Genomic DNA, 20,600 nt, shown 5'->3' with positions numbered 1-20,600 from the left:
GTAAAATCTTAGCTTTCAGATCAAATTTGAGCTAGTGTGCGTGCATGTGTACTCAGTCACTTCAGTTGTATCCGACTGTTTGTGACCCCAGGAACTCTAGCCCGCCAAGCTCCTCTGTCCATGGAATTCTCTGGGCAAGAATACTGGAGTGGGTTGCCATTTCCTCCTCCAGGGGATTTTCCCAACCCAGGGATTGAACCTGTGTCTCTTTTGTCTCCTGCATTGACAGGAAGGTTCTTTACCACTAGCGCCACCTGGGAAGGCAAATGGGAAGGCCTAGACTCTAGACAAATTCCTGGTCTTGGTCCCTCTGTGCCCCACCCCACACCTGTTTCCTTCTTAAGATCCCTTCTGCCCAATGGCCTCATCAGGAAAGTGCACCTTACCTTCAAGTGGCTGAGAGGCCAGCTGGTGTCCAGCACAGGTCACACAATGGCAGTGATGATGGTACCAATGTCACTAAGGTCAGGAAACCTGCCCTGGAGCTGACCCCATGCCTCTGGCACTCAGAGGCACCCTGGTCACTAGGGATTAGAAATGTTCCATGAGGAAGTCTGGAATCTGATCATGTTTTATTTTTTCCAGGCTATATATAATATGAAAAGTTCTCTAGTGTTGTCTTGGGGGAAGTAGATTTCTTATCATTTTTTTAAACAGGAATGATGATAATAAAGACACCTCAATTAATGTAATCTGCTTTGAAAGCACACCACTCTTTGCATATTTCAGATAACCTCAAAGCAGAAGATCTTGTACTAAGGTTTTGAGGTTTTACCATACTTATGAGGATCTATCCATGTTCTGAATTTTTGTGTTCATGGGCTTCTCATTTATTGAGCACCCACTTTTGTCCCTGGAGATTACAAGCAGGGGAAGAAAGCCTAAGCCCCATGCAGAGAACCACCTTTCCATTCCACCCCACCCCCCGCCCCCCGGAAGTTCATGAAATTGGTGGTGCGGAGGACATTCCAATAATGACACTTGGCTACTGGCGGGTTTTCCAATGATAACCTTGAGGAGCCCTTCACTCCCACATGTTCAATTTCTGAACTCTATCCAGTTAGAACATGACTCAGAGCAGGTCTCTATGCTGAGCCCTCCCTGGGGAGTAACAAAGTAAGCAGTACAGCTTTCCCTGACATGCCTGGAGAGCTCTGCAAAACGGAGAAATCCAGCTTCAAAGGTCTCCAGTGAGGTCTCGGTGGGCTGTCAGCATCTTCCCACAAGTTCAGTCTGCATACTGGTTTGAACGCTTTCTCACTGTGAAAACATCTTGTATCGTGCCTCATGGCATGGGACTAAAAAGCTGATGCCAGCACTATGCATGCCCCTCAATGTCCCAGGAAAGAGATTAAGGCATGACAGAGAGGGAAAAAAGATAGTGTATTAAGTACTGTATTTCAGTACCCCCACTCTCTTGGCTACTAGTCAGAATCCAATGCCACGTGTTCTCCACGCTTTACAGTCTTTTACAAATGGGCACCCGATGTGGGAAGCAGAGGGATAAGAAGACTCCTGAAGATGAGAGGAACTGGGCTCTTGAGGATGATGATCTCACCAGTGGTACTTGTGTGCTCAGTCATGTCCGATTCTTTGTGACCCCATGGACTGTAACCCTCCAGGCTCCTCTGTCCATGGGATTCTTTAGGCAAGAATACTGGAGTAAGTTGTCATTTCCTTCTCCAGGGACTCTCTGTCAAATGTTGGCCAATCGCCTTCCTTCATTCAGGTCCATAAGCCCTCTTCCCAAAGCTTGGGGAAGCTTCCCAAAGCTTATATGTTGGAAGTCAAGATTTTTGAAATTATAAATGTAATTTGGAAAGTAGAATGGTGGTTGCCAGGGGTGGGGGGGCAGGGGTAGAGGAAACAGGGAGCCATTGTTTACTGCAGGTGGAGTTTCAGTTTTGCAAGAGGAAAGAGTTCTAGAAATTGATCACACAACCATATGAATACACATTAACAGTATTGAATTGCATGCTTAAAAACTGTACGATGTGAGGATTAATGTTTTATGTTATTTTGCCACAATTTGATAATAAAGCAATTTGGATCATATGATCTGAGCATCCCTACTAGGGCCTAGGGTAGTACTCTGAAATAAATATGTAGATTCTTCTGCAATAAAATGTACAACAGGTCTCACTGATTAGGATATATGAAAATCATACAGTTTCACATCAATGCAGGGCATTCTGCCAATTAATTGTCAAACTGCCAAATATTCACTAAAAGACTTCAGGGTTTCAGCAGTCCATGGAATTTGGAATGGCATCTCAGGAACTGTGAGTCTATAGCTCCCACTGACCCACCCTACCCCACACCTCAGTACAAAATGTTCATTGTCCACAGTTCACAGATGAGAAGATAGAAACAGGATACAGCAGGAGTAGGAAAACAGCCACTGGCCAAAGGCCTGTTGACTTGTGGAAATGCAAACTTGCCTGGTTCCCCTGCTGAGCCTTCACCCTGACCCTAGGCTAACATGGACACAGACGTGGTCAACAAAACGCTGGGATCTGAAAGAAGTACGTTGAAACTCAAGAGAGATGCCAAAGAATCTATCCCAATATGGTGCTAGTGGCAGGTGTGTGAGATGGAGCCACTGGAGTTTGGACACTGGCCATGACATGCACTCTCACCAGCCCAATTCATGTCCCTCTCAGAGGCAGAAACAGGAGCAGGACAGACCTCCGCCCCATCTCTGGGAACTGTCCTTTGATCTTTTGTTTCTTAGGCCTGAGGTAAGGAACACCTCTGATCAGTAAGCTCTTCTCCCCTTCTCCACAACACTAAGCATTTGCTTTCGACTGGGGCTAGTCCCCGGAAACAGAAAGCATGCAAATTAGAAGTGTCTTTGATTCTCTCAACCTGGCACATCTCCTGCATATTCCTAGGAGAAATGAGGCCAAAGGAGATCTGCAGCCTGACAGAGTTAACGAGAAAAAAATATCTCGTTCTCATCTCTCACATCTGAGGTCAGCCTTGGTTTGGGGATGCTCCATAACTGCAGATCCTGTATCAACCGGTCTTCACTGCAGCAGCTCTGAGTTGATAGCAGACCTGCACTGACCACTGTCTGCCTTCTGCACATTCTCGAGGGCTCCCCAGGAATCACTGCAGATGTCACATCAGAGCGCTGAACAGCCTGACGAGGGATGGTTCTCAGTGTCTCATGCTCACTGTCCCCACTGGCAGAAAGCACCAAAGGGCCAAAGTTTGGGGTTCCAGAGGAGATGGGGAGAAGGGCTCTTGTTGTTCAGTCACTCGGTTGTGTCCGACTCTTTGCAACCCCATGGACTGCAGCATGCCAGGCTTCCCCGTCCTTCACTATCTCCTGGAGTTTGCTCAAACTCCGGAACAGTATGAAATGGGAAGAAGGGCTGACTCCTGAATAAATGCTTCCTGAGGGTGGAGGGACGAAGGGTGGCCTCACAGGTAACAAATCCTCCTGCCCCTTGCTGTGCACCTTCAGCAGCTGGGACCCCTGGGAAGCGTGGCTGCCCTGCTGAGTGTCTGCTGGCAGCACTGGCGCCAGCACTGTTCCTCGCACAACTTCTCAGCAAAGGAAGCCTTTCTGCTCAGGAGCGTGGACTCTCCTTTCTCTGTTAAATTAAACAAAGAGCTCCTCTGTTGACTTAGAGAAAACACTGGGCTTTCAGCATGGAATCTTTAACGAGAATGGAAAGAACTTCCACGAAACCCTGAGTCATCACAGCTGAGCTGTCCTGGCCTCCCGGAGCCAAAAGTGCATGATGGGTGCATTTAAACACACCTGCACATGCACACACACACACTCACACACACATAACTCTGAATGTAGATAAGACATGAGGTCCTCAACTAAGAATAACAGGCCCACTGTATTTGACACCAGTTCACTACATTCAGTCACTCAGTCGTGTCCAACTCTTTGTGACCCCATGGACTGCAGCACGCCAGGCCTCCCTGTCCATCACCAACTCCAGGAGTTTACTCAAACTCATGTCCATTGAGTCAGTAATGCCATCCAACCATCTCATCCTCTGTCGTTCCCTTCTCCTCCTGCCTTTAATCTTTCCCAGCATCAGAGTCTTTTCAAATGAGTCAGTTCTTTGCATATTTGACATCACTTTCATATAAATGGGAGCTTCCCATGTAGCACTAGTGGTAAAGAACCCGCCTGCCAATGCAGGAGATGCAAGAGATTCAGGTTTGATCCGTGGGTCAGGAAGATCCCTGGAGGGGAAAATAGCAACCCACTCCAGTATTCTTGCATGGAGAATCCCATGGACAGAGGAGCCTGGCAGGCTACAGTCCATGGGATCCCAAAAGAGTCAGACATGACTTAGCGACCGAACAACAACAAATATACATGGAGTCTTTTTAACTAGGTACCACATCATGCCCTCACCTCTCTCCTTTCCCAGTATTGGATCTTGGGTCCAGATTCAGTGCTGGGCTGCCACTCCTTCCCTTTGATGTGCTGAATATGATGATGGACCAGAAACACCCACTAACTCATGACCCTGAAGTTCTGCAGCCCCAACTTAAGGCCCCTGAAATGCTGTTCCTGCAGGCCCTGCCAGGTCAGGGGTAGGGTGAAGAAAGGGAGCAGAAGCCTGTGCTGTTTCACACAGGCAGTGTGGGAAGGGGTGAGGGGAATACAGGGGCAGAAGGCCTAGAAGGATAGAGCACTTAGAGCCAGGCCCTAGGGGCACCAGAGAGGTGGGTCAGGACCTTTGCTATTTAAAAATGCTCAACAGTACTAATCGTTAGAGAAATGCAAATTCGAAGCTATAACAAGGTGCTGCTTACAATGAATGGCCATCATTAGAAAGTCTACAAATAACAAATGCTGGCAAGGGTGTGGAACCCTCCTACACCTTTGGTGGGAATGTAAACTGGTGCACCTACTATAGAGAACAATACGGAGGTTCCTCAAAAAACTAAAAACAGAGCTACCACATAACCCAGGAATCCCACTCCTGAGTATATAACTGAACAAAACTGTAATTCAAAAAGATACACGCATGCTTATATTCACAGCAGAACTATTACTACAATAACCAAAACATGGAAACAAGGTAAATGCCCATCAATAGATGAATAGATTAAGACAATGTAGTGCTTACACACAACGGAATATTATTCAGCCATAAAAAGAATGAAATAATGCCATCTGCAGCAACATGGACGGACCTGGAGATTATAAAGCTAAGTGAGGTAGGTCAGAAAGACAAAGAAAAATACTATATGATATCACTTTATATAAAATCTAAAATATGATACAAATGAACAAATGATACAAAAGAGAAACAGACTCACAGACATAGAAAACAGACTTGTGGTTACCAAGTGGGGGAGGTGGGGGGAAGGTGGAGATTAGCAGGTACAAACTATTATATATAGAATGGAGAAGCCAGAAGGCCCTACAGTACTGAACGGGAAACTATATTCAATATCGTATGGTGAGCCACAATGGAGTAGAAAATAAAAAAGAATGTATGGATTTGGTAAAGAAAGATTGATAACATTTGATTCAAAATTTTAACAGTGCCTCTATATTTTTTCTTAAAAAGATAACAAGAGCATGAAAAACTTATTTCTGCTTCTTAACTCAAATAAAGCTCAACAAATTTTATAGCAGAAAAAATAAATCAATAAATAAGAAAAAAGAATGTATGTGTGTGTTCTTGCCTAGAGAATCCCAGGGATGGGGGAGCCTGGTGGGCTGCCGTCTATGGGGTCACACAGAGTCAGACATGACTGAAGTGACTTAGCAGTAGCAGCAGCACAGTAGAAAAAAGTGGCTTCCCTGGTGGCTCAGTCAGTAAAGAATCCACCCACAATGCAGAGGAACTGAGTTCTATGCCTAGGTCAAGAAGATCCCCTGGAGAAGGAAATGGTAACTCATTCCTGTATTTTCTTGCCTGGGAAATTCCATAGATAGAGGAGCCTGGAAGGCTAGTCTGTGGGGTCGCAAAAGTCTGACACGACTCAGTGACTAAACCACCACCACAGTAGAGATTAACACAACACTGTAAATCAACTATACTTCAATAAAGTGTATATATATATATATATATATATATATATATATATATACACACACACACACACACACACACATATACAGGGGGGGAAAGATCTTCACTGTTTAAGTGTGAGACACCAGTGTGTGCAAACCTCATGTCATGTTAACCCATACTGGTTTGAATGAAGAATGTCAACTTTGTTCCTTAATACTCCAAGATAGAAGCAGAAACATACTTATGACATATGAGAGTTAAAAGAATCTTCTAAGATCTTCCAACCCCTTCATCTTACTGATGAGGAAATGGAGGCCAGGGCTCCTATAACTAATCTAAGTTACAGAAGGACCAGGTGTCACAAAACCTGATTCTCTCAACTCCAGTCCACTTCTAAGTTCTACTGTGGAAAGAGAAAAATGTAAATCTCCTTTGCCTGTATACATGCTATGCTAATTCACTTTAGTCATGTCCGACTCTTTGTGACGCTATGAACTGTAGCCCGTCAGGCTCCTCTGTTCGTGGGGATTCTCCAGGCAAGAATACTGGAGTGGATCGCCATGCCCTCCTCCAGGGAATCTTCTGGACCCAGGGATCAAACCCATGTCTCTTACATCTCCTGTACTGGCAGGTGGGTTCTTTACCAGTAGCTCCACCTGGGAAGCCCTGCCTGTAAATGAGCAAAACTAAAAATAATGCTTCATAATAATTGCTTTCTACCTCTGGCTAACTGTGCAGTATCTCAAGCATGTCATTAACATGTGTCAGATTCACTTTAATCTTTTGCAAGCCAAGCAATTCTAAATTCAGGTCCAGCTATACTTTTTGTAGAGTGCAGAACAAAATGAAAACACAGGGCCCAGGCCAGGGGCAGGGAAACCAATCTTTCCTTCCCACAGCCCATCATCCCAACTCACAGCAGAAGGGCGACCCCCCAGGAATTGCAAATACCACGCCAAGATATATTCAGTACCTGAATGGGAGGTGGTGGAGCAGTCCCTCTCCAAGCAACCAGCTGATGGAGAGGAGCACTGTCACCTCACCTCAAGACACTGCGGGATGCACATACCATCCTGAACCTCCTGAGTGTGCGCCCAGGCTCCTGCTGGGGAGCACAGGGCAGCCAGAGAACACATCCTTCTCCCACCCCAGTGCAACCTAGTAATTGCCTTGGTAGGGTCACACTAGAAGACGTGTCAGAGTGCAAAGCAGGAGGCCAGGAGGACTTACTTCAATTTAATTACCTCTTTAAGGATTCTATCTCCAACTACAGTCACATTCTGAGATACTAAGGGTTAGACGTTCTAACCTTCGACATATGAGTTGTTGTTGTTCAGTCATTTAGTGGTGTCCAACTCTTTCCAATCCCATGGACTATAGCATGCCAGGCTTCCCTGTCCATCACCAACTCCTGAACTTGCTCAGATTCATGTCCATTGAGTCAGTGATACTATCCAACCATCTCATCCTCTATTGTCCTTTTCTCCTCCTGTCTTCAATCTTTCCCAGCATTAGGGTCTTTTCCAAAGGGCCAGTTCTTCACATCAGGTGACCAAAATATTGGAGCCTGAGCATCAGTCCCTCCAATGAATACTCAGGATTGATTTCCTTTAAGATTGACTGGTTGGATCTCCTTGCAGTCCAAGGGACTCTCAAGAGCCTTCTCCAACACCACAGTTCAAAAGCATCAATTCTTTGGTGCTCAGTCTTCTTTAAACATAAGCGTTGGGGGACACAATTCAATCAATGATGGATGCTGACCCTCAAAAGTTGGATATTCTGTAGAAGTGATCTCAGGGAAAACAGTTCACTAAGAATCTATACCCAGACTATGGCTTCTCTCGGAAAGGCCTTCTCTAACCCCCCTGATCAATCAAGTTCCTCTTCTAGATATTCTTACAGCCTCAATGCTCATACACATTACTTTTATAATTTTTAAGTTCTCCTCCCACTAAATTATATAAGTTTGTGAGGGCAGAGTCCAACTATGAACGTTAAGAACTTTGTCCCTTAGTATCTGGTCAACAGGAAGCAACAAATAAAAATTTTCTAACTGAAGGAAGGCCAATCAATGACATACAAACCAATGGAAATAAACACTGGAACCTTCTAATCTTTGGCTTACTGACCCAGGAGACACCCTGGGGACACACTTCTTGAGACTTTGGAGGAGAAAATTGGGAACATAAAGTGCATTTATCATTTTCTCAAATATTTAATTTAAAATCTAACAAGTAAACTTCCTTCTCCATAACAAATTTGTGGCTATTTAACAAGACTCCCAGCTGCTGCACAGAAATGGGACTGACTGAGTGTATGTGTCTGGAGAGGGAGAATGTTTGTTATCCCAAAGGCTGGCATTAATCAAGCTATGGGACAAACATATAGTTAATATTAATCACCAAAAGAACACATCTGCCTTGCCTCAGTGACTTGGAGCACTCCTGGAATGCTGAGACCCCTAGCACAGGTAAGATGCATGTCCTGCTCACACCTGCAGGACCCCATTGGAAACACACATCATGCCTTCATTCAGTGGACAAACGTTTATCAAACAAACAACTATGCATCAGACATTGGCCTTGGATACAAGTATCTCTGACACTTGGGATGCAAAGATGAGTCTCATGGTGAAAACAGAATACAAGTTCACCAGAACAATCATGAATGAAGCTGTGACTCACTCATTTATTTACTCACTCATTCATTCAACATTTACCAGGTGCTTACTATGACAGGCTCTGTCCAAGGCAGTGGGGATTCAGCAGAGTTCAAAAGCGAGGAAATATTTGCTCTCATGGAACTCACATTCTTGTTTTGGGAGAGATAGATAATAAATAGGTAGAATAACATCAGATGATGATAAGTGCTATGAAAATAAATAAAGCAGGAGAAATGGTTTACAAAGTGAGAGAGAGAAAGCTATCTTACTTAGTGGTCAAGGAAGGCTTCCTTGATTGGGTGATTTTGAGCAGAGACCTGACTAGTTTGAAAGAATGAGCCATGAAAAGATCTTATGGAGGTGTATTGCAGGCAGAGGGAATATTGAGTGCAAAGGCCCTGGTGTGAGTCTACATCCAGGAATGCCTAGCAGGCAGGGAAGGAGGGGCAGAGCTGTAGGAAGGCATATAGATGGCAACCAGAGGCCACAGTAAGATGTAGAGTGAGCTCAGGAAATGGACCCATCAGTCCTACATGGAGGGGAGAGGCCTCATAAGGAAGGAGCATTTGAAATGAGACTGAAACAACGCCAGCGGTTTGCTTAGTGGACCAGCTGAGAATTCACCTTCCCACTCTCAGCAGGAAGCTGGAAGCCATGCATGCTCGAGGTTCAAAGACCAGCACTCGGCTGCAGATGATGACCTGGTCCTCTCTGACCCACTCATCTCCCAAAGCATCTGCTCTTCTTTACCTCTACTGAGAAGGCACGCCTGAACATCGCTAGCTGATGGCTCTCTCAGGCCTCCATCTCCACATTCCTGCCAGGATCACCGTTATGTTCACCATCACACCCCCAGATCTAGAACTGTACCTGGCACCAGGTAGGAGCTTGTTAAGTAAATAAACATCTCTTGCTTTTTCTTATCTATCTTTCCATCCTCTTTTTTTTCTTTTTTCCAAAACAAGAATTCAAAGTAGCTGCTTTCAGCTACAGCCTCAGGCCACATCTTCGTCTTGCCTTTTCCTCTTCAACAGCAAGGTATTGGAGTATCCACTGAACTCCTTCAGGAAGGCATGGGTATTCTCATGGGTTAAACTGGCTCCACAGAGGTGAAAATACAAGTATCCAGTCAGCTGCCAGATGCAGCACAGATGGTCAGTAAATTCAATACTTTTGAAGTTCAACATTTCTGAGTTCCTACCCTGGCCAGGAAGTCTGCCAAATCTTGGGGACACACCTGTGAATGAGCAGACCTGATTTTCATCCTTGTTGAGCTTATTGCCTAGAGAAGGACACAGACAGACGTGCATTATATGATAAAGCCCGTGGCAGGGCAAGTAGCTGGAGATAACAGTCACAGGAGAGACACCTACCACAGCAGAACCTAACACTGATCTTTTGGCAGTGAAGAAGGTTTTCTAAAGGAAGCCGTGTATGAGTCCTAGAGATAAATACTTCTGAACCAGTAAGGCACTGGGGAGAACGTGTTTCTGAAGAAGGGCTCTAAGTGCAACGGCTTAGGCAGTGAAAAGCAAAGCTTCTTGGAGATAAACAGTCGTTCAGGATGGCACAGACTATATTTGGAATGACAAGAGATGAAACTGGAGAAACAGGTAAAAGTCACACAGAGAAGGAGATCCTAAAACTCACTTAACAGCTGGGTCTCTATCCTGAGGGCACGCTGGCAGGCTTTTAACGGGGGAAAGAGATGAGCTGATTTGCTTTAGAAATATTTCTCTGGCTTCTAATGGGTGAGATCAAGGGTGGGGAGACTTCAGTGATCCAAGTGAAAGCTTACGATGCTGAAGGCAGACATATTTAGAAAACTATTTAGGTAGCAGAAATGACAAGACTTGGCAATGTATGTTGATTGAAGGCTTGAATCAAAGAAGAAAACCCAGGAGTTTGTTTGCCACACAGAGCTTTGAAGCTAGAGATTGAGTTGTTCATTTTTTAGGGACAGTATCACGGTCCTGCAAGGGTCACTGATGGCTCCAGCTGTGAGGATACCAGAGTGGGATGCAGCGAGGAGACAGCCCTCCCCATCTCTGCAGGCAGCAGGAGGGAGCCAGAGGTGGGTCAGAACAGGATAAATCTCCTCCCAGCCTCACTGAAGGTACATGGAAACACAAGGACGACCAAGGGCAAAGCTAGGGGCCACTTCTCATCAAGATACCTTGTGTGTGTGTTTCCCTACAGAGTTGTGTGAAGGGAAGAAGAGTTTAATAGCTAACTACTCACCTAACATTTCTTCTGTGATCTGAATGAGGAGGTCCAAAGGGGAGGAGATATGTATATATGTACTGCTGATCATTTCACTGTACAGTAAAAACTAACATAACATTGTAAAGCAACTATACTCCAATAAAAATTATTTTTTAAAAGGGAATAGGATTTCTAAGGAAAAAAAAAAAAAACTTCTTGCTGTATGAGAGAATCACCTTTTAGCTGAAAGTGATCCTTTGCTCTTATTGATCCAAATCCCCTTTCCAGCCTAGAATGCACTCCCCAGTGTCCTTTGCCTTCCAAATTCTACCCCAACTTCAGCACAGTCCCACTCACTCTGACAACATATGCCCAGCACAGAGCACCTGGAGGAGATTAAATGAACAGATGCCATGCTTCCTAGGGAAGCTGTTTCCTGTTTGGGGAATGGGAATGTATGGACCTGAAATGAGTCAAAAAATTGTCAAGTGCTGAGAAAATGCAAAGAAAGAAACTACCATGGTGAGGTCTGGCTAAAGAACAAGGGCTTTTGCCTGGATAAATAAGTATCTCATCACTACAGAGAAACATTCCTAAGGTGCTGCTGCTGCTGCTGCTAAGTCGCTTCAGTCGTGTCCGACTCTGTGCAACCCCATAGATGGCAGCCCACCAGGCTCCACCGTCCCTGGGATTCTCCAGGCAAGAACACTGGAGTGGGTTGCCATTTCCTTCTCCAATGCGTGAAAGTAAAAAGTGAAAGCGAAGTCACTCAGTCGTGTCAGACTCTTCGTGACCCCATAGACTGCAGCCCACCAGGCTCCTCCATCCATGGGATTCTCCAGGCAAGAGTACTGGAGTGGGGTGCCATCGCCTTCTCCTTCTTAAGGTGCTAGTGCTCTGAATTCCTACAGTCTTGGTCTTGGATTTTACTAAGCAAACAAAACTAAGCAGGTTCCCATTTTACTTTCCCGGAGAAGTATTTCCCCAAGTTCTTTCCAATAACTTTTTCATTCCTCTCGCTGGTAAAAGCTAGAAGCGCTTTGCCAATCCTCCTGCCAGTCATGAAAGACAGGTCATCAAAAATAAACATCACTTCACTAAAAGAAAAAACTATTGAATAACAATTAAAAATTTAACTACCTCATAGCAAGGCAAAGCATGGATCACTGTAGAGTAGCTATAATCATATGGCAATCAGGAATTCAAGAAATTCAAGATAAGCCTCAGGCAGGTTGTACCAAGAAAGTGTGCCGTTAGCCAAGGAAAATTAACAGTGTGTTTTAGACTCAACAGAAAATATGGTGATTGCTTAGATCTTCAACTCACTGAATTTCCATTAAATCAGAACAAAACTATAAACAATACCCCCAAAACACACAATATCAGATTAGTGATCTGATATGCTAATGCTAATGAGCAATTGTTAATGCTATTATAAAACATTTAACATTTTTACAGACTACTTAGAAAGGAACTTAAGTGAAGTGAGCGAAAGTGAAGTCGCTCAGTTGTGTCCAACTCTTTTCGACCCCGTGGACTATAGCCCAGCAGGCTCCTCCGTCCATGGGATTCACCAGGCAAAAGTACTGGAGTGGGTTGCCATTTCCTTCTCCAGGGGATCTTCCAGACCCAGGGAGCGAACCCAGGTCTCCCACATTGCAGGCAGAGGCTTTAACCTCTGAGCCACCAGGGCAGACCCCAGAAAGGAACTTAGTCATTTCCAAATGACTTAGATGAGAAATCCACCCAGGACTTCAATATGGCGGACTAGATATTCCAAAACAACTCTCCCAGTATTAAGTCCCTAACAAAGCTTACAGCATTTAAAATCTAGGCCAAAAAAATCCTCGGAAGTCATAAATCAAAAAGAAGTCAGCAGAAATTCAGGAGAAAGGTAAAAGATGCAGTGTGATGATCTTTTTTGTGTCAACTCACCTTGGCTACAGTCTTATTTATTCAGACAAACACTAATCTGGGTGTTACTGTGAAGTCATTTTGCTGTTGGTTAGTTGCCAAGTTATGTCCAACTCTTTGTGACCCCATAGACTGTGGCCACTAGGCTCCTCTGTTCATGGGATTTCCCAGTAAGAATACTGGAGTAGGTTGCCACTTCCTTCTCCAGGGGATCTTTGTGACCCAGGGATCAAACCAGGGTCTCCTGCATTAGCAGGCAGATTCTTTACAGCTGAACCATGTGGGAAGACTGAAGGCATTTTGTAACTGTAATTGAAGTCCATAATCAACTGAATTTAACATTATTCTTGATAATCTAGGAGGCCGGATTCAATCAGTCAAATACCTTAAAGGCAGAGCTGAGACTTCCCAAATGAAGAAATTCGGCCCACGGACAGGTACTTCAGCCTATGGATGAGAGAGGCAGCCTGCCCCTCCTGCCCATTGATTCTGGATTTGCCTAGCCGGCCCCCCAATACCATGTAGACAACTTCTTGCAAGAAACCTCTTAATAGATACTTGCTATTGGTTCTGCTTCCCTGGTTGACCCCTGATTGGTGCACGGAGCTCACTGCTGCCCCACTATTTCTGCTCTGGAAAGAAGAGGCAAGTTTAGGACCCACCTTGGTGAAAAGCCAGATCAGGAGCAATTAAGTGAAAAAGTGAACCCAGAAACAAAGAAACAAGTAAGCAAACCTAAACTTGGCTCTCTGGGCTTCAACTCTGAGTAGAGGGCGGGAAACTTCTCCTGGAGTATCTACAGCCACAAACCATAGATTTGGGACCCGACTTCACAACAGAATATGTGTAACTTCACCAGTAAGCGGAGAAAGATACCATTCCACATTCCCCAGACTGGCAAAATTTATAAATGAGAATATCAAGTGTTAGACAGAATATGTAACAGTGGGAACTGCTATATTCACTGCTCCTGAACAACTCTGAAAAGCAATTTTACATCTGGCAAAGTCACAGATGTATATATCCTATGAGACATTGCTTTCATTCCATACTAGTTACATGCCCTGGAAAACCCTATGAGCCTGTGTTCTTAAAAAACATGTACAAGATGATCTGTGCAATATAAGGTATAATAGCCCCAAACTGGAAACAGTTCAGATCCACTCACAGAAGACCAGTCCAAGTGAAAGTCACATAATGGGAGTGTCTACAACAGAAAAAAAGGAATTACAGCTACACGTCCTGGCATAAACAATGTGGAGGAACAAAAAGTCCCATGCACACATTCAGATTTCATTTCCTTTCATGATCTTACCACGTATTCTAAAGATAAAATCTGGACTGGATCTCCTAAATCCAGGCTGATGCTCTTAAGACCAAGGTCTAATTCTACTCACAACTGTACCCACAGAATCTTGCAGAGCACCAGACATAAAGTGCTGGTACCCGACAGACACCCAACGGATTCTTGTTGGTTGAATGAATAGTTTCTGACCACAAAAACACATGCCAGGAACTAGACCCTGTGTTTCCAGCCTAGCGTCCTGATGTATGAAATCCCAAAACCTGACTTTACTTCTTTGGACCCCTTTCTGCCATAGTTGACCCTGCAGCTGTTGTCATCTAACCTGACTCCACTTACACAGCTTCCAAAAACCAGACTCCCCCCAGATACTTCCATCTAAGCTCCACTCAAGTCCCAGTATGATATGTTCCCACCAAAAATCCAAAGAGAAGGGAGCTTGTCAATTTCAATAAAATGAGGCTTTGAAATTTGCTCTAGATTTAATTCCAGCAATCTGTATTTTCTCATCATTTAACATGGAATCCAGAAAGTTGAACAAGAACTTTGACAGGGCTCAGGAAATATAATGCTTAGAAGAGCAAACAAAACTGGTTAAGAAATTTTAGTTCAAACTGATCAAATTGACAACAAAATAACATCACATTAAAGGTCTGGGTTGATTTCATCGGGCCATATTAAAAGACACTGTGAAATTCCCGAGTACCTTTCTATTCGGGAAATAAACGTAAATGAAGGGACACATTTTAGGGGAAATGATTCACTTTCTCTCCTGAAGTCCTAGAGTACTTTTAAACTCCATCTTTTTATTCAATACCAGGGGTGTTCCTGCTTTGAACATTACAAAGATAGAATGTTTTCCACAAGGAAAGGTGATCTTTCTCGATATAATCACAGTAATTCCATCTGGCAGCACCGATCTCCCTAAGCACAAGGTATACCTTAATGTGGGTTAATGACATGGCTAGTGTCAGTGAATTCCAGTGTAACACGGTACAGGAACACTGCAATTACCTGGCTCAGAGAGACCAGCACATTCCAATATGCCAAGATTTTAAAATTCCAAATGTCAAGTATACTTTAAAAATAATTGCCGGCACATTAACTTATTCTGCAGTCACTAGCTATCACGTAAATACTGCATTTCACTTACTGTCTTAGGAAAGAGATAGTCACAAAGAACTGACACCTCCTCCACATCTATAAGCCTCACATTTTTCTTTTTATCAGTGTTATGTGGACTGGATGCACTCTAGATTCATCTATGTGGCTACAAGTCACTCTTCATTTCATTTTAATGATTTACTGAATTTCTACTTTGCATCTATACTATGTTACATACTGTTTGGGGAGGGAGTTCCTACACTAATGAAGCTGTGCAAATAGTTGATGGAACAAGATTTATATTCAAGGAAGACCTCAGCCTAAAGAACCTTAGCTGAATTCATCATCTGATAACATGTTGGTATTTTTTCAGTTTCTCTTCACATATCATTATCAGCATCATCAAATATTTAGCTGTCTAGTAATATTCCACATTAATGTATTATAGCATTTCTGATACTGAAAAGCACTGTCTCTAAACTATATTCCTCTAAGGAATTAAAAAGACTTAAAAAAATTCAGCATTACTAATCCCATATAAATATCATCAACCAATGTGGCAAGGATGTAGGAGATTCCTTTCCCTTTTCCTGTTAAGAATACAGACTTGAGTACAGAGAAGTGAAATGTATAACAGTACATATTTTCTGGCCACAGAGTGGGGAAGAGAAAACAGATTTGAATAATAACAGGTCTCATAAAAAAAAATAGAGCAAAACAAACTCCCCCATCCAGTGAGGAGATTAAGTACAATACCCTTTAATCCACAGGTTGGGTCCTTCATCTCTGGGACGCCTCGCCTCTGCCTCCTGTATACGACGTGTGGGTGGTACTCTCCCTCAGCCAGTGGATGGTTTTTGACAGGCTCAATGAAAAAGTCTCCATGTGGTAGATGGAAAAATCCAGTCTGTAAATACATGCAAGACAAAGGTTTTATTTGAATCCATTCTTTATCTGGACAAAGAAAATTCATAAAGTGAAAATTATATAGATTAGGATGACCTCTGAAACTCAAAAGACTTTCATAGTCTGCCATTTGGTCTCCCAGAAGAGTGACATGTAAATAATTCAGTGAAATGTCTTCATAGTCATAGTTATTAAATGCTTGGGGGTCATGAGCTCTTTGAGGCACTAATGAAAAAAAAGTGTACATATACACACATATCCAAAAGTAGCAAACAATTTTTCAGGTTTGTGGATTGCCTCTATCCCTCAAACCCATTGCTGGTTAATCTCAAATTAGGAACAGGGCTTCCTGGGTGCCCTGTTATAGGACTTGTGGATCACAGTTCATGGACGTTTTTGGGAAACATTTATCTGTATGTGGGTAGCTCAGCTACATGCTCACATGTGGTTTCATCTTGTTTATTTCGTTTTGACTGCACTAAGTCTTCACTGCTGTGTGCCAGCCCTCTCTAGTCAGGATGAGCAGAGGCTACTTTCTAATTGCAGTATGCAGGCTTCTCATTGCTGTGGCTTCTTTTGTTGCAGAGCATATGCTCTAGAGTGTAAGGGCTTCAGTAGTTGTGGAGTATGGTCTCTAGGGCTCAGGCTCAATAGCTGTGGTGCACAAGATTAGTTGCCCCATGGCATGTGGAATCTTCCCAGACCAGGGAGCTAACTCATGTCCCCAGCACTGGCAGGTAGATTCTCAACCACTGGACCACCAGGAAAGTCCCATGGTGGTTTGGCTTGAAGTGTTTAATGCCATTCTACTCTCAAGGAAACAAAGAAATATAATACTGATCTGAGACTTGAGTTTCCAGGAGTCTAAAGCAGACACTCTAATCTCACAGACAGGGGAATTAGCAATAAGTTGGGAAATGATGGGCAACAAGTAACTCTTTCTGGAGGTCAGGTCTAGAAGAAGGATGGTATAGCCGATAACTCTGTCTTCTCTTTGTGAAAGTTTCTGAGTGCCCATTTAAGACATTTAGAAGCTGCTTTGCCAGTGACCTCCTATGACAGACTTAACTCTCAGGATCTGAATCCTACGTTGATGAAAAAGATGGCTTGCCCCAGACACCCTGTTTGCAGCATCACACTGGAGTGACCAAGAGCTCAGACTTTGGAATTAGCCTGTGTTCACATTCCAGCTCCTCCAGTTTTTAGCTCTGTGATGTGGGACAAATGACTTGCTCAGTTTGAGCTTTCTCAACTGAAAAATGAGGATAATCAAGGGATGCTGTGAAGCTTAAATGAGTTAATACATGCAAAGCTCCTAGAAAAGGGTGTGGCCTACAGTCTTATTTGTTATTAGACTCTTTCCAGATGTCAGGTTTCATGTCTTTTCATTGTCTTAGGGTCTCTAGAGTCAATATAACAGTTTAGTGAATATTGTTTACAAAAATAAACCTGGAAAGTTTGAGGTTAGGAAAACTGTGAACAGGTCCAAAAGTTCAAGGTCACTCGTCACATCTCAGCAAGCCAGGGCTGCTCTGCTCCGTAGGTGAGTCTGAAGATGAGCTGAGTACACCCCCTGCCCTCACCCCAGGCTAGGAAGCAAAAGGGGCTCCATGAAGGGAAATGCTGTCTGTTGAACAGGCTTTGACTCTGGGGTCTTTCCAAAACGGTGCCACACTGTTGCTGCTGTTCAGTCACTAAATCGTGTCTGACTCTTTGTGACCCCACGGACTGCAGCACACCAGCCTCGCTTGTCCTTCACTATCTTGCAGACTTTACTCAAACTCATGTCCACCGAGTCAGTGATGCCATCCAACCGTCTCATCTTCCATCACCCGCTTCTCCTCCTCCCTTCAACCTTTCCCAGCATCAGGGACTTTTCCAATGAGTCGACTCTTCATATAGTAATATAACCAGATCTGAATATACACCTCACACCTTCTTATTTTGATTACTGACTTTTAAGTATCTTCGATAATAAGGAGATTAGAAAAAAAAATTACTGAAAGTCATAAGAATAGCTGTGTGACCTTGAATAGGTCACTCAACCTGTAAAATGCAGATAATGCCTACCACCTCACAGGGCTGTCAGGAGGAGCAAATGAACTGAGGCTTATCAAAGTGCCATGCAAACAGCTTTACAAATGCAGTGATAATATTTTAGCTATCGACACCAATAGCTGACATCTGACTTCAAATTTGCTCACATCTGCTAACCGTTTTTTTTTCTCAGCATCTTTCTTTGAGAAAAAAAAACCTCTGGGACAAGAAGCATTGACAAGGTCCAGACTGTAAAGTAGCTAGAAACAGAGTCATGTAGGGCTGAGATTCAGTTTTATTTCTACTCGGAGACAAAGACCAGGGACATAAACAGACAGTGGACCTCTTGCATATGGAGCTCATTTGTTCCACGGAAATTAAACGAAGGCAAGGACTCCTCAGGCACCGCTGGTGTGCAGTCCCTTTGTGCAACTTCCATCAGTCTAATACTAAAGTCTTTGAAGAAAAAAAAAGTAACACCAACAAGAAGGATGAACTGGTATTTCTCCAGCCTCAAATTTTGGACCCAGGTGGTGCAGAAGAAACACATGGGACTCCAGTTGAGAACACAATAACTGTTTTATGGGCAACACGAATGAGGGTGCCCAAAAGTCAAATGAGCATTTTCTTAACTGCTTCCTCCATTTGCATTTTTACACAAGGCCAGTTTTGCCAGCAGACACCTGGAAATCAGCTACCTCTCCATCCTAAATACTTCTCAGAAGCTGGACAGAGCCCAAGGAAAGCTGGGTGACTCATCAGCTGGAGGGGAGGCAGGACATCTGCTCATAGGAAGTGGGGGTGCTGGCCTCAGGACCCCATGTGTATTGCAGAGAGAGGATGGACAGGAGAGGAGATGAAGAGATACTGCTGGTTCCAAGAGGGTGAGGTGAGAAGATTTCCCGGCTGAGCTCTGCATCTCCTTCTCCCGCAACATATAAACACAGAGCTTTGTACACCTGGTACCCAAGGGGCCACAGTTCACTGGTCTCTTCTTGTCTAACCAGAGCTGGGTCATGCTGGAAAATCATACACCCTTTGCATTCCACTAGAAGTGAGGACTGGCTCCATGCTCTCCCTGAAGCTAACTGCCCAAGAGGGCCACCTTCTTCTGTTGCCAGCTCTGGATCTGAATCAGAGAAGGCGCTCTACATTCCACTCTCCTTTATATACTGCTTACCTCTTGCATCTTTTTTCAAAACCTTTTTATTTTATATTGCAGTAGAGCTGATTAACAATGTCGTGATAGTTTCAGGTGGACAGCAAAGGGACTCAGCCATACATGTATCTGTTCTCCCCCAAGGTCTTCCCAGGCGGCTCAGATGGTAAAGAATCTGCCCACCAATGCAGGAGACGTGGGTCCGGAAGATTCCCTGGAGAAGGAAATGCAACCCACTCCAGTATTTTTGCCTGGAGAATCCCATAGACAGAGGGATTGGGATCCTGATGGACAGATCCCAGGACAGATCCTGATGGGCTACATTTATGGGGTCACAAAAGAGTTGGACACAACTTAGTGACTAAACAAACAAAAAATTCTCCCCCAAACTCCTCTCCCATCCAGGCTGCCAGATAACATTAGGCAGTTTCCTGTGCTAAATAGTTAGGTTCTTGTTGGTTATCCATGTTAAATATATCAGTGTGTATGTGTCACTTCTCATATCTTTGAAGGAGACCAAGAATGGACCTGAAGAAAAACTATCCAGTTCTCTGGGGAATTCTCAGATTCCTGAAAGAACCAGGGCAGGATGAGCCCTTGGCAGAAGCCCAAAGAACACAAGTTTGCCCTTTCACCTCCGTTCAGCTCCGTCATCTCTTTCTCCTCTCAGCATCCCAGCATGCCGCTCAGTGTCTTTTGGAAATAAACTCACCTCATTGTTCTAAGTTATAAATACCTGAGAATGCTTCCTGAGGCTCTCTTATAAGAATTATTCTAAATAAACTTTATTTCAAAGCACTATAAACCTGCAGAAAAATATACAAGTTATAACTGCAAAGTGCCATAAAACTTTCACAGAAGAAACACCTAAATTCAGGAAGAGAAGCTTTCCAGTAGCAAGAAACTACGTGCTTCGCTTCTCACTCAATATCACCCCCAGGGGTAACCTTATTCTAATTTCTAACACTAATACATTCATTTTAAATCTTTCCTTAATTCTTTACAGGAAGGGTCACTTGATACAAAAAGTAATGTCTACTCCATGAGTGCTAAGTCACTTGTCATGTCCGACTCTTTGTGACCCCCTGGACTGTAGCCCAACAGGCTTCTCCGTCCACGGGATTCTCCAGGCAAGAATACTGGAGTGGGTTCCCATGCTCTCCTCCAGGGGATCTTCCCCATCCAAGGATCAAACCTATGTCTCTCATGTCTCCTGCATTGGCAGGTGGGTTCTTTACCACTAATGCCACCTGGGAAGCCCTAATAATGTCTACTAGTTCATTTCAAATGTTAGAGACTGGC

At 43.9% G+C, this 20,600-nt stretch overlaps 1 protein-coding gene across 1 annotated transcript in view; it reads right to left on the bottom strand.

Annotated features, from left to right (window-relative positions):
• Positions 1-20,600, bottom strand: part of ADAMTS12 (ADAM metallopeptidase with thrombospondin type 1 motif 12) — a 390,694-nt gene that overhangs the window by 235,079 nt on the left and 135,015 nt on the right. The window contains exon 3 of the mRNA NM_001192609.3: positions 15,953-16,103. Coding sequence (NP_001179538.1) covers positions 15,953-16,103 — 151 coding nt within the window. The remainder of the gene's footprint in view (positions 1-15,952; positions 16,104-20,600) is intronic.

The sequence above is a fragment of the Bos taurus genome, chromosome 20 (assembly GCF_002263795.3).
Source record: "Bos taurus isolate L1 Dominette 01449 registration number 42190680 breed Hereford chromosome 20, ARS-UCD2.0, whole genome shotgun sequence".
In the NCBI taxonomy this organism is placed as follows: Eukaryota; Metazoa; Chordata; class Mammalia; order Artiodactyla; family Bovidae; genus Bos; species Bos taurus.
Note: the sequence above shows the minus strand (reverse complement) of the source record. Positions and strands in the feature narration are given on the sequence as shown.